The following is a 25909-nucleotide window of genomic DNA, read 5'->3' on the forward strand; positions in this document are numbered from 1 at the left end:
TCTGAAGAATAACTTAGGAGGAAAAAAAGACCCAGCAGTCCTAATTATCTGGCTATTTGGTAATAATAAACTCAGCTTTTTTTTCTATTGAGAAGAAGGAAACAGGAAGCAAGAGGACAAGAAGAATTGGACTCATTACACTTCACACTATGACGCCACAGTTAACATACAATACAAATGCTTTAAAAAGTGAGTAGCAGGGGGTCTGGATATACAAAATGCTTAATGGATTAATTTCAGTGCTCATAAAACCAGAGCAAAAGCTCGAGTCCATCCAATCTGCAGGCTGCCTGATGAAGCTGTAGTACTGGGCCCACCCCCAGGAGGGCTGCAGCCCCTTGGAGCACCCGGCTAGCTGCAGCTCTCTCCAAGAGCAACTGCAGAATGGGCCAAATTGTGAGATACTGGTTCCCCTCTTGGGACTAATGGAGAGCCCCAAACTCATTCTCACTTGTGATTCATCAAATAAAAGATTTGAGGACCTGTCACTAGAGGTTTTTCTGGCAGAATGGAAAAGGGACAGAGTGTCTCTATGGTATCAGCAGCTACTTCACTACAAAATGCCTAGTTTTTGCACTATGAAATATATGACATCTTTTGAAATACCTCCTAATTACTTCAATTTTAATATATTACACTACCTATGAGTGTGAAAACCCTAGAGTCCTCCAATTACCATTAGATGCATTCCTCTAGCAGGTTACATGTGCCAATGAAGGGAAAAAATCTAATTATAATTCTATAAATGGCTGTTTATTAGTGAATCATCCTCCTCTTTTTACACTTCTAAGCTGTTTTTCTGGATGCATGAGGCTGTATACACGTTTTGCTTTTTTAAGTGTGGAAAACAAATCTATAATGAGGCAGAGGGGGAGTAACACTTTGAATGCTATATTGGAATGAAAAGCAACTTCAATGTTTCAAAATTTCTTCATGTAGTTCTCAAACAGTACAAAGATTTATTAAATAGTCTTGCTTTCTTCATACTGCTTTACATTTAATAACAGTGTTTACCAAACATTGCTTGCTGGTTACCTGTAGTGAACTGAACTACAATCCAAACAACTGCCTTTTCCATGTAAATTGTAACTACAGGACAGAATAGAGGAGATTTGTTACCATATGAAAGGCATGGAAAATAGTCACTTATTGCTCTTTCTGGCCAAATAAACTTGGATGCTAGAAGCAGAAAAAAATGGATTTATTTCACTATTTAATATCCTTTTAGTTGTATTTTTATATAATTTCCCACAGTTCATCAAAGCGTCCATTGTCCCTGAGCGAATTCACAGGCACAGAGATTGACATTCTGCCCTCCAAAGCTAATTTGGCCACCGTCAATCCCAATTCAGCTGCCAAATGTGTTCCAAGGGTTATGTTAGGATGATGGTTTGCAGTTAATCAGGGGGCTTTGATAAGGTTATCATAAACTGAGAACACATGAGGGGCTGGTGTGGACCATGCTGAACTGGACATAATTCTCAAATCAATTCTGTCACTACTTTAGGATCTAAGAGTCCACTTAACATGAGGTCATTCTAATCTAGACAAGTTATTCCAGGGTTTAAAAAAAATAGATGTTTTCATTGTTTTTTTTTTTTAAAAAAACTTCAAATATTTCTAAATGTAAAGCCTTAGAACTCTTAATGGAAATGTGTTCTTTTATTTTTTACAAGGCTCTGTAAATAATAAATCTATAAAAAGCTTTTAATTTGGCATAGAATAAAAATTGATGTTCTAGAATGATCTCTGATTAGGCTTTGAGACAAACAGAATGGCACTTGCTTAGACCACGTTTGTATCTGCTTTCTTTTATTTCCAGCAGGATACTATCTTGAAATATTAATCTCTGTGCTTTTATTTTTCATACTTAACTTTTTGAAACTTCACCTATTGAATCAGGGATATCCTTCTTGCTTAGAAGGGGAGAGACATCGAAGTAAGGAAGTACAAATGAGAAGAGTTAACTTCTAGGAGCCATCAAAACCATATAGCCATCTAGTTCTTGCAGAGAAACAGAAAGCAACTCAGATATTAGAAAAAGTGGTAGAATTGTGAAATGCTTTACATTGTTTTAACCACAAGAGTAAAGAAAGTAGAAACCACAATGAGGTACCTTTACACACCAGTCAGGATGGCTGCTATCCAAAAGTCTACAAGCAATAAATGCTGGAGAGGGTGTGGAGAAAAGGGAACCCTCTTACACTGTTGGTGGGAATGCAAACTAGTACAGCCGCTATGGAAAACAGTGTGGAAATTTCTTAAAAAACTGGAAATAGAACTGCCATATGACCCAGCAGTCCCACTTCTGGGCATACACACTGAGGAAACCAGATCTGATCTGAAAGAGACACGTGCACCCCAATGTTCATCGCAGCACTGTTTATAATAGCCAGGACATGGAAGCAACCTAGATGCCCATCAGCAGACGAATGGATAAAGAAGCTATGGTACATATACACAGTGGAATATTACTCAGCCATTAAAAAGAATTCATTTGAATCAGTTCTAATGAGATGGATAAACTGGGACCCATTATACAGAGTGAAGTAAGCCAGAAAGATAAAGACCATTACAGTATACTAACACATATATATGGAATTTTAAAAGATGGTAACAATAACCCTATATGCAAAACAGAAAAAGAGACACAGATGTACAGAACAGACTTTCGGACTCTGTGGGAGAAGGCGAGGGTGGGATGTTCAGAGACAACAGCATTGAAACAAGTATACTATCAAGGGTGAAACAGATCACCAGCCCAGGCTGGATGCATGAGACAAGTGCTCGGGGCTGGTGCACTGGGAAGACCCAGAGGGACGGGATGGAGAGGGAGGTGGGAGGGGGGATCGGGATGGGGAACCCATGTAAATCCATGGCTAACTCATGTCAATGTATGGCAAAAACCACTACAATACTGTAAAGTAATTAGCCTTCAACTAACAAAAATAAATGAAAAAAAAAAAAAAGAAAAGAAATCCAAGTGGGAATTCTCAGATATTTTTGTAGCTTTCAGTGGGAGCCTCATGAAGGATATAAGATTTTCAATACCCTGGGAATAAGGCTCGTCATCTTCTAGAAATTCAATTATAATTTTAAAATAAATATGCAGATAAAGTAATATTAGATATAGGGCCATTCATGGTCTAGTCATCTCAACCATTGATAAAGGTACAGGGAGGTTCTGGAAAGAATTTTGCCATACAAATGAATATATATGATTTGGGTGTTAAAAATGAAGTTAAGTATAAATTCTCCCCAGAGCTTTTGGTAATCCAGTTTTTTGCTTCACTTGATACCTTGGGTAGAGTCAGTGTTAAGTAATAAATCTTCATATGCAGACACGTCACAATCTACACTGGGATCCCTGCTTAAAAGGAAGTCAGAAACCAGGGAACTTCTCTGTGCTCTACTTAAAGATTATGGGTAATCTAATCTGTAAATGCAAAGCATGTTCCATGAACAAATAAGAACGTCACTGAGTAGGAATTTGTTATTCAATGTTTGCTACTGATGGATTATCTTAGTTCTTATTGCCTGAAAAGAAGAGAATTGTTTTCTCAGAGGAGAAGAAAATCATGTGCTTGAGGTCCTCTCCCTTAAAGCTGTGCTGATTTATACACAGTCTAGAAACAGTCTCCTATAGGTCTGAAGCCTGAACTCAGCACTTCTCCCCCAACCAGAATTAGCAAATGCCCCCAGAGTATATAGCAACTTCTTAAGGTCAATTTATCTCTTTGGGGGCAGTTACCAATACAAAGTATCATTCCATCAGCACCCCTCTACTGTTTTTGATGTGTTATTGTCCAAAGTTTACAATACACACACACACACACATAAAGACTCTATGAAGAATAAAAACATGGACTTCTTGCTTCATCTCATGGTCAATCTATAAAGATTGCAATAGCCCTCCCAACACAAAACAATTCATCTCCTCTTTTATTCATATTTTGGAAAACAATTTGCTTTGCTTTTCTTCTCTGAGTAAGAAGTGAAATTAAGGAAGTCGGATTCTTTGGGGATGATGATAAATCCTTTGGGACATGTTGAATTTAAGGTGCCAATGGAATTGACATGACACAAGCAGAAAGCTGGAGATGTGGGACCTTAACTTAGCAACAAGGTCAGGACTGAAGATATAGATCTGGCAGATATATGTGTCGAGATGATACTTTAAATTATGCCAGTAAATTGCATTTTCAAGTGAAAGAAAGGAAACAGAGAAGTAGAAAGATCCAAAGACCTTATTCCTTACTTTAGGGCTTTAAAAGGAAGTGGAATGAGTAAGCAAACAAAAGAGAATTGTAGAACTAGGAAAATAAGCAGTTTAATTCAATGCACTATAATAGGAAACAAGAGAACAGAGGCAGCTAGTTCATTTCTATTTGGGGGAAAATTATACTATATGCAATTCTTGATAACATGTAGGACATTTATCCTACATCCAAAAGCAAAATCTCTTTTGATGATTTGGGAATTTTTTTTTATATTTCTTTTAGTGATAGTTAATTCAAGATTTCTTAGACTGTATGCATTTTAAGGAAAGCAAGATAAAAATATGAATCCAATTAACTGTCATCTTTATATTTATTAAACTTAGTCTTAAATCAATTATCAGAGGTACTCTTGTTTCATTAGTACTTGAACAGGTATTTTTACTTTTTGAATATCATTAATTCAAATTAAAAAGTAATTATGAGATATCTCTCCATACCACCTTTCCCCATATGAAATCATAAAAGCAAATCTTGATACAAGCATTGATTGCATTCAGCAGAAAATATCCAAATATCAGATACCTCTTTAAATGGATAATACATTTTCTAATAAAAGGAATAAAGCTGGGATTGATGCAGTAGCACTTCATTTCACACAGCACTTGCAGCTGGTTTTTAGGATTTGTTCCCTATTGCCTACGGTATATGACAGGTTTTATTCTCTTCCTGTAGCTTATGTTTGCAGGAGTGCAATTTTATTCTTTGAAGATTAAATAGGCCATATTTTTACCTAGCTTTTTTATATACTGACTTTTTAAATGAAAATTTATACCTAGATAGCAAAAGCAACTATCAAAATTATTAAAACATTACAGCCTTCTAGACACTGCTAATTAAAAGCATTAATTAAGTATAATTTATTGCTTTGTTCACATCTAACAAGATAAGTTTCTGGTAATACAGTGAAACTTATGAGATATATACCTGCATCCATATTATCAAAGGGCTAAATACAAACAAATTGGATTGTTTTAAGTGTAAAATAATCCTTTGGTTACTCTTTCATGATCTGTAAGTAAATTCTTTTATTTCTAAAGATAAAGGGTTTATCTTTCACTGATGGTACCCATAAATGACCAAAGGAGAAACTGAGATCTCAAGACAGTCACATAAAGAAAAGTGTTAAGATATAATTTCAGCCTAAGAATCATTTATAATTGTGACACATCCAATAGAATACAGTTTACTTTGCAGGTATCAGAAGAGCACTAATATTGTTTTCCTGAGCGTAACTATTTGAAAATCATTTCATAAATTTCATTTTCCCAGGTGATGAAGCTAGTAAGTGAATTACCATATTATGTGTTTTCCTTCTAACAAGGCACTTTGAAGTTAACTATAGAATAGCAGATGTCTTCTTTTTTTCAAAATAACTCAATTTAGTTAACAACTGGAATTAGTTCCATTTCTATTTGACATGTGAGCAAGAAAATCACAACTGACCAAAATAATCCCATAAAGCAATCAGACTAAGCTACTTGAGGAATTCACCAAACTAGTAGTCTAAGAGTCTAGGTCACATTTAATGCTCAAAGGCCGTTGCCTACAAAGTTAGCAAACATTTTGGGTTAAAAATTAATGCCATCTCTGTCTCATTAACAGAGCATCTATTAAAATATCATCCCAGGAAGTAACAAATTGTATGGTGTTTCAGAACATTTGGTGGTGGTTTAGTCTCTAAGTTGTGTTTGAGTCTTTGTGACCCCATGGACTGTAGCCTGCCAGGCTGCTCTGTCCATGGGACTTGCCCAGGCAAGAGTACTCGAGGGGATTGCCATTTAATTTTCCAGGGGATTGTCCAGACCCAGGGATTGAACCTGGCTCTCCTGCATTGCAGGCAGATGCTTTACCCTCTGAGCCATCAGGGAAGTCCTCAGAATATTTACTCACAACACTAATACCTAAACCATGAATATAAATAGTGTGGAAATAATTATTATACAATGTAAATGTTTGGAAATGGTTTTTATGTAAGCTATATGTTTATTTGTTCCTACCATATTAAGTGTTAATTTATATGGCATTCACAATGTTTTATTAATATCATTGAGATGAAATTTTTAAAAAGAAATTTCTCTGATTAGTTTTATTTTTGCTTAAATATTATGGGGATAATAATGAAAATATACTAATTGATATTGTAATAATGATGTTGGATTTACACAGAATTTTTGATGGGAAAATATTGTCTATACAATTAGGGATACAAACAAAACTGAAGATGAACCCATTCAGCCGTGTGTATGATATTATTATAATTAAGCCATTTCATTCCAGAAGGTATTCATTAATGACACTAATATCTGTTTCTCTCATAAGTACATGGCAGATAGTTTAGCAGAAAAAGTAGAAAAGACACTGAAATAAGAAAACACAAAATTCTAAACTCTAATGCGTAACTCCAGTTTGCCTTAATATTGTACTACTTTGTATTATTTCTTGCCAATATTCATTATGAAGAACTAACTCCTTTACAAAGTGCTTTACAGAAATAAATACACTCTCTCACATACATAAAGATCACAGAATGCCCTCCCTGATTTTATTTCCTATATTTGTCCTTCAGCCTCAGGCAAACAGACCCATTCATATGGTCAAACAATTTTTGGGGGGAGGTGAGGGAATAAAGTGGTTTATATTCTGTAACCTAAGTATTATCTGCAGCTTCAGGAGTCCCATTTTTGAGCTTTCATATATCTGTACATTTTTCAATCACCATTGCTTCCTTCTGGCACTCTATTACTTGAAGAATGTGAGGCAGTTGCGGAAGCTAAAGAATTAAATGGCATAAATACACCTTTCTCAAACCCTTTGAGCAGGAAAAGGGAGGAAAAACTCAGTACAGATAACAATATAACTGTGCCCTTTCTAGTTTTCCTTTAGATTATTTGTTAAAAGGAAATTATTAAATTTTCATGTGCTCTGCAGAGTCTAGCCTCGGTTTATAAGATGAAAAGAAAAAGAAATATTATTAACTGCTTCACTGCCAAGGGACAGCCATGACCTGCTTGGGTGCATTAGCAGAATTCTTAGTAACCTGGGTTTCAACTCTCTTGAACGCTAATGTTTTAGGATGTGCCCTCACTGCAATTTCAATGCCCACGTCCAAGGTCATGAGATCACAAGCTTTATCCAGTGCCTACAGACATCATGTGGAGTGGGAAGCAAAGTTACAGAACATTGGTGTAGCTGGCTGGCTCAAATCTCCTTTTTTAATATTAAACAAACTCTCTGATCTGCGAGATCATCTTGCTTAGCCAATATGCCTGAATACCTGTCTTCCAATGATTAAGGTGATTATTTCATTGAAAATATCATTAGAAGTCCTTTAATGTGAGGAATCTCTTTGAAGAAATTACATTTTACAGCAGTATGTATAAATTGGGCAAGGAATTCAAGTCCTGGGAAGCATGCATGCTTTTCTGGCATGAAAGAAATGTGAGCTTTAAGCAGAAAATTAAGTGTCCTTCTGAGAGTCACCTGAACAATTCTTTTTCATTGATCACGACATATTCAGGAAAGGACCGCCTGCTGCCAGGAGTGTGCAATATGATGACTGGTCAGAATCACAGAAATGCCATTCACCAGGGCAGATACAGCAGAGGGTCCCAGTGCGAACTTGTCCTAAACCCGATCCTAAAACTACAAGTTTCAGAAGCCTGGAGTTTATCTCAAATGATAGCGTCACCCTCTTATCTTTCATCATTTGCTTTGGGAAAAAAAAAAAAGTCAAGATTATTTATACTTAGGATCATAGTTAAATAATAAACAAACAGACTTGAAAACGCTCAGAGAGCTTTGTGAAGTGCCTGTAAACTAGATTAGAAATGTGAATTACCATGACCTCATCCCCCCCGCATCAAACTATCTAGCCCTGTGAACAGAGTTCCTGGCCACTTTCAGCTCTTCCAGCCTTTTAAAGCAGGTTATCCTCCCTGGATTTTAAAAAAGTGTCAACATCTTTGCATCATCTTTCTGCTATGAGGAATAGAGAGGTAAAAGAACATTTTTATAATCTCTTTTAAAATTACTATGAAGATGTACAAGTTTACAACTCTCTCAAGTGTCTCAAGTAGGATTTGCTACTGTTTTGAATGGATTACCTTATTTGACTTATTTGCTGTTAACTGCATTCAATAGAAGAAGGATGATGGTTTTAGAGATCTACAAACTGCATTATTTCAATAGTAAAGGCATTTATGTTAGAAATATAATAGCAAGACACACATGCAAATACAGAGACATACACACACTCATAGAAGTACAGCACAAAATGAAACCTGAATGAAAATATAAGTATTTTAAGTCTTTCCTAGACTGTTTTAGAACAAAATATCTATTTCATTCATTTATGTGATAAATTATATCCCTCTGGTAACAGTCTCATTCAACTAAAACTCATTAATTATTTGAATTATTACATTGCTATTTCAGTCTAATTAGGCAAGTCTTCAGCAGAATAATAAGCAAACTGAGTGATTTCATAAAACCTTCAAGATCTTACCTTTGATAAAATTCCTACCCTGCTTCAGAAATCTCTTATGAGTCAATGTTTTAAAAGTATACATTCTGCTCATTGTAGTAATCAATATTTTACTTTAGCTTTGCTTAAAACAATAAAGGACATTTTTGTGACATACGGAAATATTTCTTTGATGGTAGAAATGCAGAGATAGATGAGGACAGCTTTCGATTTACCTTCATTTGAGGTGCATCTAAGTGACAAAAGCAGGGTGAGACTGCCTTACTTAGGAAGAGGCTTGTTAACACACAACTGATGACTCAGGCAAATCAGATGGCAAATTACCTTTGAGAGGTCCCCAGCCTCCAAATAGAAGCAGATAACAAACACATTCCATGTAACCCAGAGGACTAGCCAGACAGCATACTGTAGAAAAGCAAGAGAGAAATAACATAATTAATTTTGAATCAGGTGAGTAAGATTTAAATAGAACTTGAACTGTTGAACACCAAATCTTAAGATTAGCGGGGAATATTAGATATCACTTCTTTCTAAGAAACAGGATGAGATGTACGTTTGTCTCTAGTTTGATATTCTCCCCTTACTGTTATGGAGGAGAATGTTACAGCTCAAACTTACTTAGGGATAGTGTCTTCTTTTGTTTTAGACAAAATACATAGTAGCCCACACTTCTCTTTTCAGGGGGAATGGCTATGGTTTCTAGACATTAAAAAAAATAATGCCCTTCAAAAAGAGAACTCTTGTTTTCCTTTAGCAAGATCAACTCAATGCTTGATAACATGTAACCTTTCCCCAGGTTATCTAGGGTCATCTTCAAATCAGTTTTCATATCTCTGTCCCATCAAATCAGCTTTCTCTCTTTGGTATCTTTTTTTCCATTTATCTTTTCACCTTCTTATTTTATCCTCTTGTGATCCCCCATTACATTGACCATTTAGTTCTTTTCTCTAATTCTATTTTGTCTTCTTATTCAGTGTGCTGTCTTTGTCAACAACAAAATTTTCTTACCAAGACATACTCCTGAGCATTCAGTTAGCTATAATTTATTAAGCCCCACATTAGCAACATGCTAGAAAAGACACTGAGGATAAAAGACCAATGATAAATTCTTCCTGAGTTCAAGTCAAGTAAAGGAGGTAGATCAGAAAAGAGAGATGCTTCTTATACAAGAATCATAAAAAGATGTATAGTCTGAGCTTAAAGAAGAAAGATAGCAAAAGTGTATAAAGTATTCTGAGAAGAGGTAGTCCTGCAAAGTTTAACAGAAGAGATGAAACACTTTCCACTAGAGGTTAACCAAGCTAACTTATGGATTTTACTAAATAAGTGAATCAGGGTTTGAAAGGGCTATTATGGAAGGGTACTATAAACAAAGACAGTAGCAGGTGTGATTTAAAAAAAAGATGAAACAAGAGGCTTCTACATCATTTCTCTGCTAAACAAATACCAATGGCTTCCATTATTTACATGGCAAGTTCCAAAATCTTTTACAGTTCAAAGACCTTCATGATATTGTACCATGTTATCTTTTCAGACACGTTTCAGTTCATCCTTCAAGCCATTATGACTTACAGATGTATTGGATTGCTTTTCTTCCATGTACGTGGAAAGTTATTTCTCACCTCTGTGCCATTTTATATGTTATTCTTTATCATTTAGTAATTTTTCTTTTTCCTAAGCACTCCTCTTACCACCTATCAATATGCTATTTTTCTTCAGAGGTCAATATAAATATCATCTCTTGAGTTATACCCAGTTGGAAATGGTGTATCCCTGCTTTGTGATCCAGTAAGATCTGGCTTACTCAAATTTCATTCCAAATGTCTTATATCTAATTATTTGCATCTTTTTCTCCTTTGCACAATGATAAGTTCATTGAGGAAAAAGACTATTTTTATCTATATTTATATCCCTAAGTTTGTAAGTTAATACTTGGTAGAAAATAGGTATTCAATAAACATTTTGTAATCAATCAATGAATGAGCAGCAATACGGGGGAAAAAAACCTTCATTTTCAGAAGAAGTTCTCCTACCCATTCCAGATTTGATTTTCATGAGAATACGATGATCATTCATGCAGTGTGAGGACTGAGAGCTTTAAATGATAAGACTGAGTGCTCAGTAGCTTCACTTGTTCCTAACTCTTTGCGACCCTGTGGAATAGGACTGCCAGGTTCCTCTGTCCACAGGATTTTCCAGGAAAGAATATTGGAATGGGCTGCTGTGCCTTTCTCCAGGGATCTTCCCAAACCACAGATAGAACTAGCGTCTCCTATGTCTACTGCGTTGTAGGTGGATTATTTACCCCTGAGCCACTGGGGAATCCCAAATGACAGGACTATGTCATCATAAATAGTAACTCAGCCACTTTCCAAGTGAAGCTTTCATCTAAATGCTGAATATGTTCATTGCTCAGAATAAAGTAAGGGCAAAACTAAATGGCCAAACACAAAAGAAAGGGTTTGAGAAGTGAATGTTTGATACTGGAAATACAATGAGAAAGGTAAGCAGGCTGGGGTGTGACCTAATCATAGTTCATTATAAGCATTCCTAAGGTTAGTGAATCACATCTTAAAAACAGCTCCTTTAATTGACAGTTTAGAATTGTGGACAGCCAAGTGTTTTAATATTAATGATGAAAACATCATTATGATGAAAACATACATGTATACTCATAAAATAAATATCCCTGGTCAAAATGATTGGACTATATTCATCTTTTGCCCAAAGATTATGAAAGTGTTTGTCAGTTGTGTCCAACTCTTTGTGACCCCGTGGACTGTAGCTCACCAGGGTCCTCTGTTCATTGGATTCTATAGGCAAGAATACAGGAGGGGGTTGCCACTCCCTTCTCCAGGGGATCTTCCCGACCCAGGGACAGAACCCAGGTCTCCTGCATTACAGGCAGATTCTTTACCATCTGAGTCACCAAAGAAGTCCTTATTTTAACTTTATTTTTTCATCTTCAACAATAAGCATCATTTATTCTGCTTAGGCATTCTCATCACTCTCTCATCCATTGTTATGATACAAAAGAACAAAAGTAGCCCAAATAAAGCAGCTTATTTTCTAATTCTTGATCATATTATGACCAGGGATTGCCTGCTTTATGATATAAATCCTTTCTCCTAATTCATAAATCCTATTACATCTACTTCATGCTATAGAAACATTCAATTATAAGAAATAAAACATACTAAATGCATTAAGTAAAATATACTGCTATTACAATTAACTTGATAATCAGCCAGAATCTGATAAAAATCCAATTTTAATCATAGATTACACTGCGGATCAAAGAAAAAGGCAGGTTTCTACCTTCTTATTTTACCGATGCTGCTATTGCATACTCATGCTTCCTTGTGATTTTATGTCTATGGACACATTTTAAAGACCACATAATTTTTTATAAGATTATATTTACCCTCAGTTATAGAATTTTCTTATTGTAGAAAATATTTAAATTTTTGATCGTATACGGCAAATTGAGAAAAGTACCATGCTTAGATATAATCACTTGTATCATTTTAGTGTATGTTTCATATGTACTTTTTCTATTAGTGCATTTTTCAGTCATATATGTTACCACAGGAATCTTTCTCTATATTCTGTTACCTGAATTTTTTTGCACTTGATTAAAATATCTCATTGAATACTCTGTAACATATGTTGTAATGCAATGATGTAGTATGAGCTATTCAACTAATTATCATTAAATATTTTGTGCTTTTCTTATTCTATTTTGATCAATTCCTATAAATTTGGATTTTGCATAAAAAATTTCAGTTCAGTTTGACACATTAAATCATACCTGAAAATATTTTGTTTAAATGGACTATTTCTAAGACAGACTATAAATGTTAGAATATCCAACAGGCATCATTTTAATGAACATATAAACACGGCTATTAAATTTTATGCAACTCCAAATAAAAACAGAATCCCCAAAGGCATTCTACTCTTCTTGAAGCAAAAAGTGGAAAATAATTCCCTTAGATTGAAAAAAAAATGATACTCATTCACCATGAAGACACCTGTATATAACTAATTTCTTTCAACTCATGCAACATATTTCAGACTAGGATATTTATAGCCCTAAGGCTAGAAGGATTCTACAGAAAGAGCTTTTGATGCAAAATAATAATAAATCAAGTTATATAGGAACATCCCAATTGACACATGCAAATAAGAGGTTTGAAAGGCTAATAAAACATAAGAATTAGTGAGAAAATACCAATCTACACTTTTAAAAGCTGAAATTCATGCAGTTTAAGAATTAGTAATTCTATTCATGTATATCTGTTCACATAGCAGAGTTTTAAGACGTGTAATACATAGATCTGAAAGTGATACGAGAAAAAAAAATCTTCAGTCTCTTAAAAGGCAACTTGTGTTTTATAGCCACATATTCATCACACTTTGTGCCTGTAAGTGACATCACAAAAGAGCATTCATTTCTTTCCAGTCAGCAAACAATTTAAAACTCATCTTTTTTGATATTCTTGCTTTTTGAAATCATAGTTAAAGAACTGTAATAACAGTGGGTTTTCCTGTGTTGAAATTTCCCAATAACACCAAAGAAAATGAACTTGCCTCAGTTTCTGGTTATCCAGAAACTTGAAGATCACAGTCAAGATGATATTAGAATGCATTTAAAAAAAAACTATTATAAATGTGAATTCAAAAAAAAATTATATATCTAATACTCTTTTATGTTACTCTGATGTACCCAACTTCCCAGGCAAAAAAAAAAAAAAATGGCAGAATTGATTAATATTACTTGTTACTTTATATAGCTAAATAAATAATGATAAAATAAAAACAAATAATAAATAGTCTTTGTGGATATAACTGTTAAAGATTTTTAGATGGGGAGATTATCCTGGATTATATGGGTGCTCCCAAAGAAATCATTGGTTCAGTTCAGTTCAGTCACTCAGCAGAGTCCAACTCCTTGTGACCCTATGGACTGCAGCACGCCAGGCCTCCCTGTTTATCACCAATTCCTGGAGTTTACTCAAATTCATGTCCATTGAGTCGGTGATGCCATCCAACCATCTCATCCTCTGTTATCCCTTTCTCCTCTCACCTTCAATCTTTCCCAGCATCAGGGTCTTTTCAAATGAGTCAGTTCTTAAAATCAGGTGGCCAAAGTATTGGAGTTTCAGCTTCAACATCAGTCCTTCCAATGAATATTGGAAAATTCGCGAAAAATTCAAAGAAATCATGGGTATCCTCTGAAGTGGAAGGCAGATGGTTATCTTACACACATAAATAGAGTGAAAGTGTTAGTTGCTCAGTCATGTCCAACTCTTTGTGGCTTCATGGGCTATAAAGCCTGCCAGGCTCCTCTGTCCATGGAATTCTCCTGGCAAGAATACTGGAGTGGGTAACCATTCCCTTTCCCAGGGGATCTTCCCAACAGAGGGGTCGAACCCAGATCTTCTGCACTTCGGGTAGATTCTTTACCAACTGAGCTACTAGGAAAGCCCCATGATGAACAGAACAGACAGACTGAAAAATGACTTTCATGTGGCCACAAGCCAAGGAACCCTGTAGCTCCCAGACTCTGGAAGAGGCAGGGATTAGATCTCGGCTTAGAGCTGCTATACATAGTATCAGCCTTGAGTTGGGCTCAGTGATACTGACTTCAGAATCTGAACTCCAGACCTGAGAGCGAATGAATTTCTGTTGTTTTAATTCACGAAGTCTGAAGGAATTTGTTACAGCAGCCCTAGGAAGCTAATGCACCTATCCAAATCTTCTCCCTTCCACTGAGCTGTCAATGAAATGTAAATAATACCTAAGTTCTTGTGAAGAAATGCAATTAACTTCAAAATTAAGATCCACTTTTTTTGGGGGGTGGGGCAATTATATCCTGCTTCAGAATCAGTCCTTTGGTGATCTCTGAATGGCATGTGCTATGCTTCATCGCTCAGTCATGTCTGATTCTTGCTTTACTTGTATGCCTTATGTAATTACTGTGAAAGTCTTTGCTGGAAAAAAGCATTCTTGTTTCAAGAGTCTCAACCTGTTCTTAGGGTATTCCCAATATTCTAACAACAAAAGGCTATTGCATAAAATTCTAGGATACAGAAACTGACACATTTAGAATATTTATAGATTTGTTTAAAAAATGTCAAAAGAGGTTAAATACCTAGAGAAAGGTACAATTCAAGTAACTTCTTATTGCAGCTAACTCTGGAAGCAAGGAAGGGGAAAAGAAGGTAATAGTCATTATCAATGTAATGGATTGATCATATTTAGTTGGGAAAATGAATTATATCATATCATTAAAATATTAAGAATTCTAATAAATGAATAGCAGTCCTAAATTTATCAGCCATCATAATCACCTTGAGAATTTAGAAAGGTATTAAAGTATTAATTGTTTAAAATATGTCCATCCAAATATTCTTTAGTGTTACTTTTCAGCAATTTGGAAATTTTTAGCATTTAACCCCGAGTGAATACTGCCATATTTGATCCCACAGATTGTGTGGTAAACCATTACCTTTAGCTGTATGTATATATTTTTATGACTATTGTGGCTACTCTGAAGCCATATATGGTTCTAGTTGATTAATGTATCCTAGCATACCTAAAGGAGAAGGCAGTGGCACCCCACTCCAGTACTCTTGCCTGGAAAATCCCATGGACCGACTCGCTAAGAGCCGGCCATGACTGAGCGACTTCACTTTCAATGTTCACTTTCATGCATTGGAGAAGGAAATGGCAACCCATTCCAGTGTTCTTGCCTGGAGAATCCCAGGGACGGGGGAGCCTGGTGGGCTGCTGTCTATGGGGTCACACAGAATCGGACACGACTGAAGTGACTTAGCAGCAGCATACCTAAAGGGCTTCCCTGGTAGCTCAGATGGTAAAGAATCCACCTGCAATGCAGGAGACCCCCACTCAATTCCTGGGTCAGGAAGATCTTCTGGAGAAGGAATAGGCTCCCCACTCCAATATTCTTGGGCTTCCCTGGTGACTCAGATGGTGAAGAATCCACCTGCAATGAGGGAGACCTGGATTTGATCCCTGGGTTGGGAAGATCCCCTGGAGGAGGGCATGGCAACCCACTCCAGTATTCTTGTCTGGAGAATCCCCATGGACAGAGGAGCCTGGCCGGCTACAGTTCACGCGGTCACGAAGAGTCGGACATGACCGACTGACTAAGCAGCAACAGTAGCATACCTAAAAATGCTGAATCCCCTCTCCTTACAACAAGTAATACATTTTAAAAGATATATGATTACCCATATATTGAATTATAACCTTTCAACTGTGCTGTAAGAACTCATGGCACACATAGACAATGGCACTATTTGGAAAGCTCAATGATATAAACAAAGGAGATGGTGTGAAAGTGACTGACTCAGGGGTTCTGATCACCCCAGGTTCCTGCAGAGCTCAACATGCCAACACATCTGCAAACTATTAGCTATGACACTCTTGGGAAGCTCTGCTCTGAAAACTCATATATAGTACAAACTTTCTCTTCAAAAAGATAGTCATGCTAATGCATCAAAAATAAAGTCGGCCTCTCAACCTGCTCAACAGGGTAGCTGGTTCCCCACTTGTCTTTATATTCTTTATAGTCATCTAGAGGGTGCTTCTGAATATCACACATATGATCCAATTAATTGTGTACAATTACAGCAAATAGGGACACATCAGTGAGGCAAAGTTCAACTCAGTAGCCACATATAAACATAAATATATATTGATGGTATAGTATTCTAAAGCAGGTGCTTGGATACCTTTTAGATTGCAATGCTTATGTGGAGAATGAAGTTCCAAATTTATAGATGTTAATATATCTATGCATGTTAGTAATGAAAAACCATACTATTTTTCTCATCATCGAAGCACTTAGTTTTTTTTTCACTTTGTCAAACAGCTTTTCATTTACTATTTCAAAAGCAAGGCTGAAATTATTAATTTCAGAATCACTGTGGTAATATGGATAAAAATGAAAGCAAACAAAAAACAACAATTTCAGTTAGGAAAGCTCTTGATTGCAAGTAATAAATATGGAACTGCGGGTGGTTTACAGACGTCTGGAAGTGGTGTGTGGTAGGTACAACGCTGCTGTGGATCTAGGTCTATACCCTTGGGATTTTCTTTCAAATCCTCATACAGTTAACACTTACAGGCAAAAAGTGCTGGGCAGAAAAGATTCCTTCCTTCTGTAACATTTTATTCTTTTGGAAAAGAAAAGAAAAAAAAATTCCCAAAAGCACTCAGCAGACTTCCTTACATCTCATTAAGTAGTACTGTCTCACCTGCCTCCTTTCCTAAACCCAATCACTGGGAAAGAGAATTGGGATTATCGTGGTGGTTTTATGCCAATTTTAATTCATCCCATGGGCCAGACTCTACTTAGACCTCTGACAACCATCCACATACTGGGGTTCTGTTAGCAGTAAATGAAGGGAAGGCAGATTTGTGTCCCACTCTAACCCGTGCACATTCTAAATTTTTGTTTTCTTTAATATGCAAAAGTTCATAAATACTATTTAACATTTTTTATGTATTATCTTGTTTTGTAGAGAAATACTCAACCATTTGCTTTGGTAAGACTGTACATATTCAACTAAACAGAGAAGTAATTTAGTATTACACCTGAAGTAAGGAAAAGATTTCAGATTATCCATGGAGGAAGCACAAAAATCAGATGTAGTTTTTTTTTTTTTTTTTTTTCAATCTGCAAGATTTAACTTAAGGGACATGCAAAGAGGAAAAATACAGAGTGTTAGCTGTCTCACTGTTAATATAAAACATTTATGTCTTGAGAAGGAAGAAAAATATTATGGAAAATATTAATAATAGTTAAATAAGGAAAACAAGGCCCCCTAAAGAGTTAAAAGTAGGAAGGTAACCATGGCATTTTCAAAATTTATGAAAATATGCTTCACTAAGCATATGTGGTAGGTGTGTGGTGGTTGAGAATATTGATTAAGCATAATCTACCACTTTCCTTTTGAAGTTAGAAAATATCTTGCCTCTTACAACCAAAAAGGTTTTAATCTCTTCTTAGCTTTATTAGTCCCCAAGCCTATCAAATTCAAAGCTAGTCTAATAGTCAGGTAAACAACCTTCTAAAATATGTAAATTACCCTAGTTGGGTAAATCTAATAATACAACGTTTAAAAATGCCTATTTTTTGTGCTTGGTTTAAAAACATCCAAATACATATATTTGGTCTTATTTTAGGCTGATGAATTAAGGAAACTTCATTCCTCTTGGGGCTTCCCTCGTGTCTCAGAGGGTAAAGAATCCACATGCCATGTGGGAGACATGGATTCAACCCATGAGTTGGGAAGATCCCCAGGAGGAGGGAGTGGCTATCCACCCTGGTATTCTGGCCTAGAGAATTCCATGGATAGAGGTGCTTGGCAGGCTACAGTCCATGGGGTCACAAGGACATGACTGAGCAACTTTCACTTTCATTCTTCTTGGGCGCTTTGTATGACAATAGACTGTAAGGATAGGGTGAGTATAAAGTTCTCCCAAACAGTTAAAACTGATACAACAAGACAACTTACTAACTTGTGTTTGGATAAAAAGAGAGCTCCATCAAAATCTTTTCTGGGTGAATACTTTTTTCTGCCTGCATAAGTGACAGGATAGACATTTACCAGTATTTCATGTGATATGTGTCTTCTGAGTACCTGTCTTGGTTGGATACTGTTAATAGTAAAAGCTTGTCTGTGTGTATAAGCATGCCAAGTCGTTTCAGTTGTGTCTGACTCTTTGTGACCCTACGCACTGTAGCCCTCCAGGTTTATCTGTCGATGGAATTCTCCAGGCAAAAATACAGGCTTGGGTTGCACGCCCTCTTTTAGGGGATCTTCCCACCTAGGGATTGGAACCAAGGTCCCCTGCGTCTCCGGCATTGGCAGGTGAGTTCTTTACCACTAGTATGACCTGGGAAGTACGAGGCATACCATATCTGGTGAATACTGTTTGTTCTAGTGATAGTTTGGGCTCAAGAAGTTGAGAGACCCAGATAAATAAGGTTCTTAAAGAGATAATAAGACTGCAAAAGGTCAGTTTTCATTCCAGTCCCAAAGAAAGGCAATGCCAAAGAATGCTCAACTACCGCACAATTGTACTCATCTCACACACTAGTAAAGTAATGCTCAAAATTCTTCAAGGCAGGCTTCAGTAGTACATGAACCGTGAACTTCCAGATGTTCAAGCTGGATTTAGAAAAGGCAGAGGGACCAGAGATCAAATTGCCACCATCCGTTGGATCAAAGAAAAAGCAAGAGAGTTCCAGAAAAACACCTACTTCTACTTTATTGACTATGCCAAAGCCTTTGACTGCATGGGTCACAATAAACTGTGGAAAATTCTTAAAGAGATGGGAATACCAGACCACCTGACCTGCATCCTGAGTAATCTGTGTGCAGCTCAGGAAGCAACAGTTAGAACTGGACATGGAACAAGAGATTGGTTCCAAATAGGGAAAGGAATACATCAAGGCTGTATATTGTCACCCCGCTTATTTAACTTATATGCAGAGTACATCATGAGAAATGCTGGGCTGGATGAAGCACAAGCTGGAATCAACATCGCTGGGAGAAATAGCAAGAATGTCAGATATGCAGATGATGCCATCCTTATGGCAGAAAGTGAAGAAGAAATAAAGAGCCTCTTGATAAAAGTGAAAGAGAAGAGTGAAAAAGTTGGTGTAAAGCTCAACATTCAGAAAACTAAGATCATGGCATCTGGTCCCATCACTTCATGGCAAATAGATGGGGAAAACATTGGCAACAGTGACAGACTTTATTTTTTTGGGCTCCAAAATCACTGTAGATGATGACTGCAGCCAAGATGCTTGCTCCTTGGAAGAAAAGTTATGACAAACCTAGACAGTATTTTAAAAAGCGGAGGCATTACTTTGCCAACAAAGGTCTGTCTAGTCAAAACTATGGTTTTTCTAGTAGTCATATATGGATGTGAGAGTTGTGCTATAAAGAAAGCTGAGCGCTAAAGAATTGATGCTTTTGAACTGTGGTGTTGGAGATGACTCATGAGAGTCCCTTGGACTGCAAAGAGATCAAACCAGTCCATCCTAAAGGAAATCAGTCCTGATATTCATTGGAAGGACTGACACTGAAGCTGAAACTCCAATACTTTGGCCACCTGATGCAAAGAACTGACTCACTTGAAAAGATCCTGATGCTGGGAGTGATTGAAGGCTGGAAGAGAAGGGAACGATAGAGGATGAGATGATTGGATGGCATCACCGACTCAATGGGCATGAGTTTGAGTAATCTCTGGGAGTTGGCGATGGACAGGGAGGTCTGGTGTGCTGAAGTCAATGGGGTAACAAAGAGTCAGATACAACTGAGTGACTGAACTGACTGACTGAGAGAGATAACCATACATTCAAATCTAAATATTAGTAATTCAGTGTTAGAGAGGAAAGCTTAAAATCACTAGACTTTTAATTAATTATCTCCATTGAAATGCATACTGCATAAGACAGAAGCACTGAATATAGAAATTTACTCTCAGAGGAGCTAATCGTGAAATAGTAGAACTATTTTTATCAGTTGATTTAAAAGGAAAAGTTTCTTAAAACTACTTGGTTCAATGCAGACAATAATCCAGTTTGAAGTTATGCATCTTTTCACTGAATGAAAAATACTCTGAAAATAACAATAATTGTATCCAATAATAATGTCTTTTTTATTTCATTTCTAGCTTTTAAGAACACAATGGTAAAATTATAGGCTTACTTTATTAATTAAGCCTTTGGCTTGATGTGTGAACTTTGATTCATAAATGAAATACTATTAAACAAAATATGTTTCTGAAAATCAATTTAGCAATTTTCTTAAATTCATTAATTTTTCTCATTTGAATTATGGTAGGCATAATGATGACCCCTCAAATGCTTCCCAACTGAATCGCTAGGACCTGTGAACATGATGAGTTATCACTCCTTTGACTGTGTTATTCATCATCAGAACTGACCTAAAATAAGGGAGATTATTCAAGTGAGCCTCATTTAATCACATGAGTCTTGTAAAGCAGATAGTTTTTTTCTGGTTGGTGGCAGAAGCAGAATTTGGAGAGATATAATGCATGTGAAGTTGAAAACAATCCCAAGCAAGCAGCCAGCAAGAAAATGAGGACCTCATTCCTACAATCAAATGGGATTGAATTCTGCCAATAACCTAAATGAGCTGGGTGAAGACTGTACCCCAGGGGACCCAAAATAGCTACTATCTTGACATGTGTCTTCTTAGACCCCCAAGTACAGTATTCATAGTATTCGACTAAGTCCACCTGGACTCCTGACCTACAGAAAAGTGAAAGAATAAATGAAAGGGTGTTATTTTAAGCCTTGAAGTTTGTTATGCAGCAATGAAAAAACTAATATATCAACACTGAGATTTTCATTTTTTTAGAAAATATATTTAACTGTAAAGTAATTTGCCACAAGGGTCAAGTGCTATAAATCCACTGTATATTAAACAGACTGGATTTAACAGAATCTTTCAGGCTGAATTTTGGTATAGGTATTTCCTTCTGAATTTTAAGACATTTTTATATACCACATCAATTTGCCTATAGTGATTTTGAGAAATAAAATTATCATTATTTATTAGTTATTTCATAAAAAGGTATATTTAGAAATTAGGAGGTCTGGTTTTAAATTCTAACTCTATAATGAATCTACTTCGATAATTTGGACAGCGTTGGTATTTCTATCTAATTTTGAACCTAACATTCCTAGATGAGTGCAAGGTGATTTTATTATTATTTCTCTGGAGAAGTATATACTTTCTTACATAACAAGCTTTAGCTGAAGTGCCCATGGGCTAGTCCAACAATGGTGATACCAGTAAACAGAATGTTTCACTCCTTATGTCAGCCACTTAAGACAGTCAATCATTTTTATTGGATATAATGATTGCAGAGTGATATCCACCAAAAGCATTAGCACCAGCAATCACTTTTTGTATCATTATACAAGGACTCTTTTATAAAGGAGGTATTCATCATTTCTTAAGAAATGTATCTTAAGAAGAAACCATCAGCATTCTTAATGGCCGTCAAGTAGACACATTCTTTGTAAGGCTGACATTACTTGATCAAAGGTGGTGCTGGTGGCAGACAGGGCCTTGGAGAATATGTTAAAATAATGCCCCAAATGTGTACATTTTAATGTGCATTTAGCACTAAAATGACATTGACTGAGGACTTAATAGATATTAGTTTTTCAGAAAGATGAAAATAAGGTTAAATAATGATGATTTGCAAGTTCCAATAATGGATACTTATGTTTCATTATACAAAGAGTTTCTTCCAATCTTTTGTTTGCTTTCTTTTTTTTTTAGTTACCCTAAGGGTAAAATGACTAATTCTTAACTTAAACACAGGATTCAACATTAAAAGTTTAAAAAATTATCTTCCTCTTAAAAATATTTATTCTATTCAAGAGTAAAATTGAGTTTAGTCCAAATTATTCGAGGAAAACAATTTTTATATTTGGCTCTAAAATAATTTTTGTATCTTCATCACATTACTGTGCAAGTCTATGACTATTTAGCCCCAGTGTTAAGGGTATCCTATTAATAAGGCCATGGTGTTGGACTGGATGTCCAAAGAGACTCCTTAGAGATGTTCCTGTTCATTGTCTACAGAACATACATCTTTTAAAGTTGTTGAATTTTATTTTTTATTGAAGTATAGCTGATTTACAATGTTGTGTTAATTTCTGTTGTACAGCAAAGTGATTCAGTTATATACATAGATACATATATACATATGTGTGTGTATATATATATATGTTTTTCCATATGGTTATCATATGATAGTGAATGTACTTTCCTGTGCTATACAGTAGGACCTTGTTATGTATTCATTCTATATGTAACAGCTTATATTTGCTAACCTAAACTCCCACTCCACTTCTCTCTCAACTCCCAATTCCTTGACAGCCACAAGTCTGTTCTGAGTCTGTTTCCGTTTCATAGATAGGTTCATTTGTGTCCTAGTTTAGATTCCACATGTTAAGTGATATATAGAACATTTAACATAGAAGAGACACATGCCTTGCAAATGTAAGGCTACAAGGGGTTACAAGGTAAGTAAATGTGAGGAATGTTGAAAATTCATTGAAACTATCTGTAAAATCATGTGCTCTGCTTGTTGTCGATAGTATCATATTTATATGGGATTTATATTTTTTCTAATAGATCATATATGAAAATAGAAAATCTTTTATCAATTTATTTCAGTACAAACTTATTTCTGTATAACATTTCATGGCAACAAAAGTGTACTTGAAAGAGAAATAAAATAAAGCATTTTTGAAACTCAGACTGTAGTAGATGCTATCCAGGGGGTGGCACTTTGAAGTGCCCTTTTAGGTCTGAAGTACCAATCTAGCGACCAGAAGCATTGCCTGCTGATAGATCACGCCCAAGCCCCTTCTCAGGAATTACCCTTGGTCACCGTGAGCTACCTTGCTTATGATCTATACTCACATCCAGGAACAACCCTCTTCTCACGACTGGTTACTGCTGAAGTTCAAACCTCCCAGTCTCTTGTCTCAATTCTGGACATACATGAAAGGCCAGCACAGCTTCAGGTTCTACATGGGATCAACATGGCCTTTGTCCGCCTCCTGACAGGGGCAATAGATTCAGGGTACTGGGGCCAGGGAAGGATCTGTTTGGCACCCAGGTGAAAGAGTGGGGAATCTCTTGCTAATCCCCTCCCCAGTTTTGATGGCAATGTGTCAGAAAAGTAACCATGGCTTGACAAGCATGGTGAATAGTGACTGATATTGCTCAGGGTTGATGGTCTGGATTACCCCAGTAGGCAAGCTACCTAGACGGGCAAATGAGGGCCCAGAGAATATAGACAAAATGGGCAGTACAGAAAGTTCCAAGAGCAACTGCAGAGGTGGGGCTGCAGTTTGGCTCACTGATCTTGCAAGTTCACCTTGGAACAAACACCAACTGGTAGAGGGGATTTTTTCAGGTGAGATGACAGTACTGTCTGAAGCAAGGACATCTGTGGAGTGCAAGGTATGGATTGAAGAGAATCCATGCTGTACCATCTAGATCCCCCTTTTTAGTATTAAATTTTTATTCTTCCAACATGGCTTGTAATGTCTCACAGCTAAGTCCCTCTCAAGGAATTGTCCCTTGGTCAAAGGGAGATGCCTAACTCAAGGTCACATCTTACTCCTATAGGCAGCATACAGCCAATGACAAGTCCATGGGGGAATACAAAGGCCTGCCCATCATTCTCCCAAACTTGGACATATATGAAAGACCATAATGGTTTTGGAGCATCCCATAACACGAAGGGGTTGCAACTACATTGTAGTTCCAATTTTTCTTCTATCCAATCCTGTTTTTGTTTTCAAGATCACTCTCCAATAAACCTACTGGATATAAATCTCTGTCTCTGAGTTGGTATCCTGGGAAAGCTGACCTATATGTTGAAATCACTACAGATGACAGAAAAGAAAAAGGCCCCTGAATTTCTTCAGTGAAAAAAATGAGATTTTATAAATCACTTTGATGAAAGTACCATAAGCACAAATGAAATAATAAAAGCACTATAACAAATAAGCAAGAATAGGGCTCAAATCCATGTGAAAATTTATGAGCCAGGCTCAGTATCTAAAACACTGTATTATTTTACAAACACATTATGGATATTTTAGAAAACCACATAGGATATGACTGTTTTAAAATGTTGACTACCCAAATGTCCGATAAGATATTAACAATGTCTGTACTATAATCTCAATAAAGTTGTCCCCAGTGTACATTACATGCACACTGTTCCTAAACAGTATATCCTTCCATTTGCTTCTGGCTTCTTCAGGTGGGCCTTCCTTTCCATTTAGATATTTTCTCCTTCTTTCATTCCCCATGCACACCTGTAAAATTATACACTTAACCCCATAGTGTAAGAAAAGGGATAGTATCCTATACTTTGCAAATTAATTATTTTAAATATTTAAATGTATCTAGTCTTTTATTTTTGAAGAAAATGGTATGGTAAATCAAAAATCATTAAATAAATAACTACATATCTATTTTAATTCCAAACATATTTTCTCTGTAAGTGCAGAGTAGCCCATAATAATATGCTTATTTGTAAGGGCATCTACATACATATTGCAATTATTATTTCCTAAGCCCTTTCATTTTTTTCTGCCACTTTTTACATTTATGAGTATAATATGGGATGACTGTATTGACATTTAAAGATAATAATATGCCACATCATTTCAGTTGTATCCAACTCTTTGCAACCCTACAGACAGTAGCCTGCCAGGCTCCTCTGTCCATGGGATTCTCCAGGCAAGAATACTGGAGTGGGTTGCCATGTCCTTCTCCAGGAGATATTCCCAACCCAGGGCTCGAATCTGTGTCTCTCATGTGTCCTGCATTGGCAGGCAGGTTCTTTACTACTAGCACCACCTGGGAATCATAATAGTTATCATGTATTATCCGTTCAACATGTACTAAATACTGCTAAAATAAATTTACATGATTGTCTCATTCAATCCTCAAATAATCCTATGAAGTTCATACTATTATTATCCCCATAATAAAACTGAATGAATAGATACAAGACTATTCACTTCTCCTTTTCAACGTTATACTGTATAACCTAAGCGGCAAAGGAGAATGCAAGAAATAAATAAGAACTTAGGAAGGAAAAAAGTAAATTTCCATTTTTCATAGATGATATGATTATTTACAAGAGAATTAGCAGAAAAATTATTAGAGCTAATAAGAGTTCAACAATGAGGGGTGATCAATATAAAAAAATCAATTGTATTCCTACAAACAAGGAAAAATAGCAAGAAAATATCATTTTAAAAGATACTGGTTCTGGATATCTGGCTTTGAACACTTGAGATGTAATCATGCATTTTTAAAATTCTTTACTCCAATAAATATTAATTTAAAAATTAAATTAAAATTTGAACATCATAAATAAGCTCTTTCTAACTTTTCTTTAGAAACAAAACATATCAACTAGGATAGGGAAATAAAATACATAGTATTTTCAGCAATACTTGTTGACAAAGAATAGGCATATATAAATCCCAAAACAAGGGTGAATGTAGCCAAATCATTAGAAG

General features: G+C 36.0%; 1 protein-coding gene across 3 annotated transcripts in view; it reads right to left on the reverse strand.

Annotated features, from left to right (window-relative positions):
• The window catches only part of NKAIN2 (sodium/potassium transporting ATPase interacting 2), a 1117882-nt gene that overhangs the window by 491122 nt on the left and 600851 nt on the right, over positions 1–25909 (reverse strand). For all 3 annotated transcript variants that reach the window (XR_011481884.1, XR_011481883.1, XM_070449853.1), the window contains one exon: positions 9088–9168. Coding sequence is in view for 1 of the 3 variants with exons in the window: in XM_070449853.1 (XP_070305954.1) it covers positions 9088–9168 (81 nt within the window). In the remaining 2 variants the exon portion in view is untranslated. The remainder of the gene's footprint in view (positions 1–9087; positions 9169–25909) is intronic.

The sequence above is a fragment of the Odocoileus virginianus genome, chromosome 19, assembly GCF_023699985.2.
Source record: "Odocoileus virginianus isolate 20LAN1187 ecotype Illinois chromosome 19, Ovbor_1.2, whole genome shotgun sequence".
Taxonomy (NCBI): domain Eukaryota; kingdom Metazoa; phylum Chordata; class Mammalia; order Artiodactyla; family Cervidae; genus Odocoileus; species Odocoileus virginianus.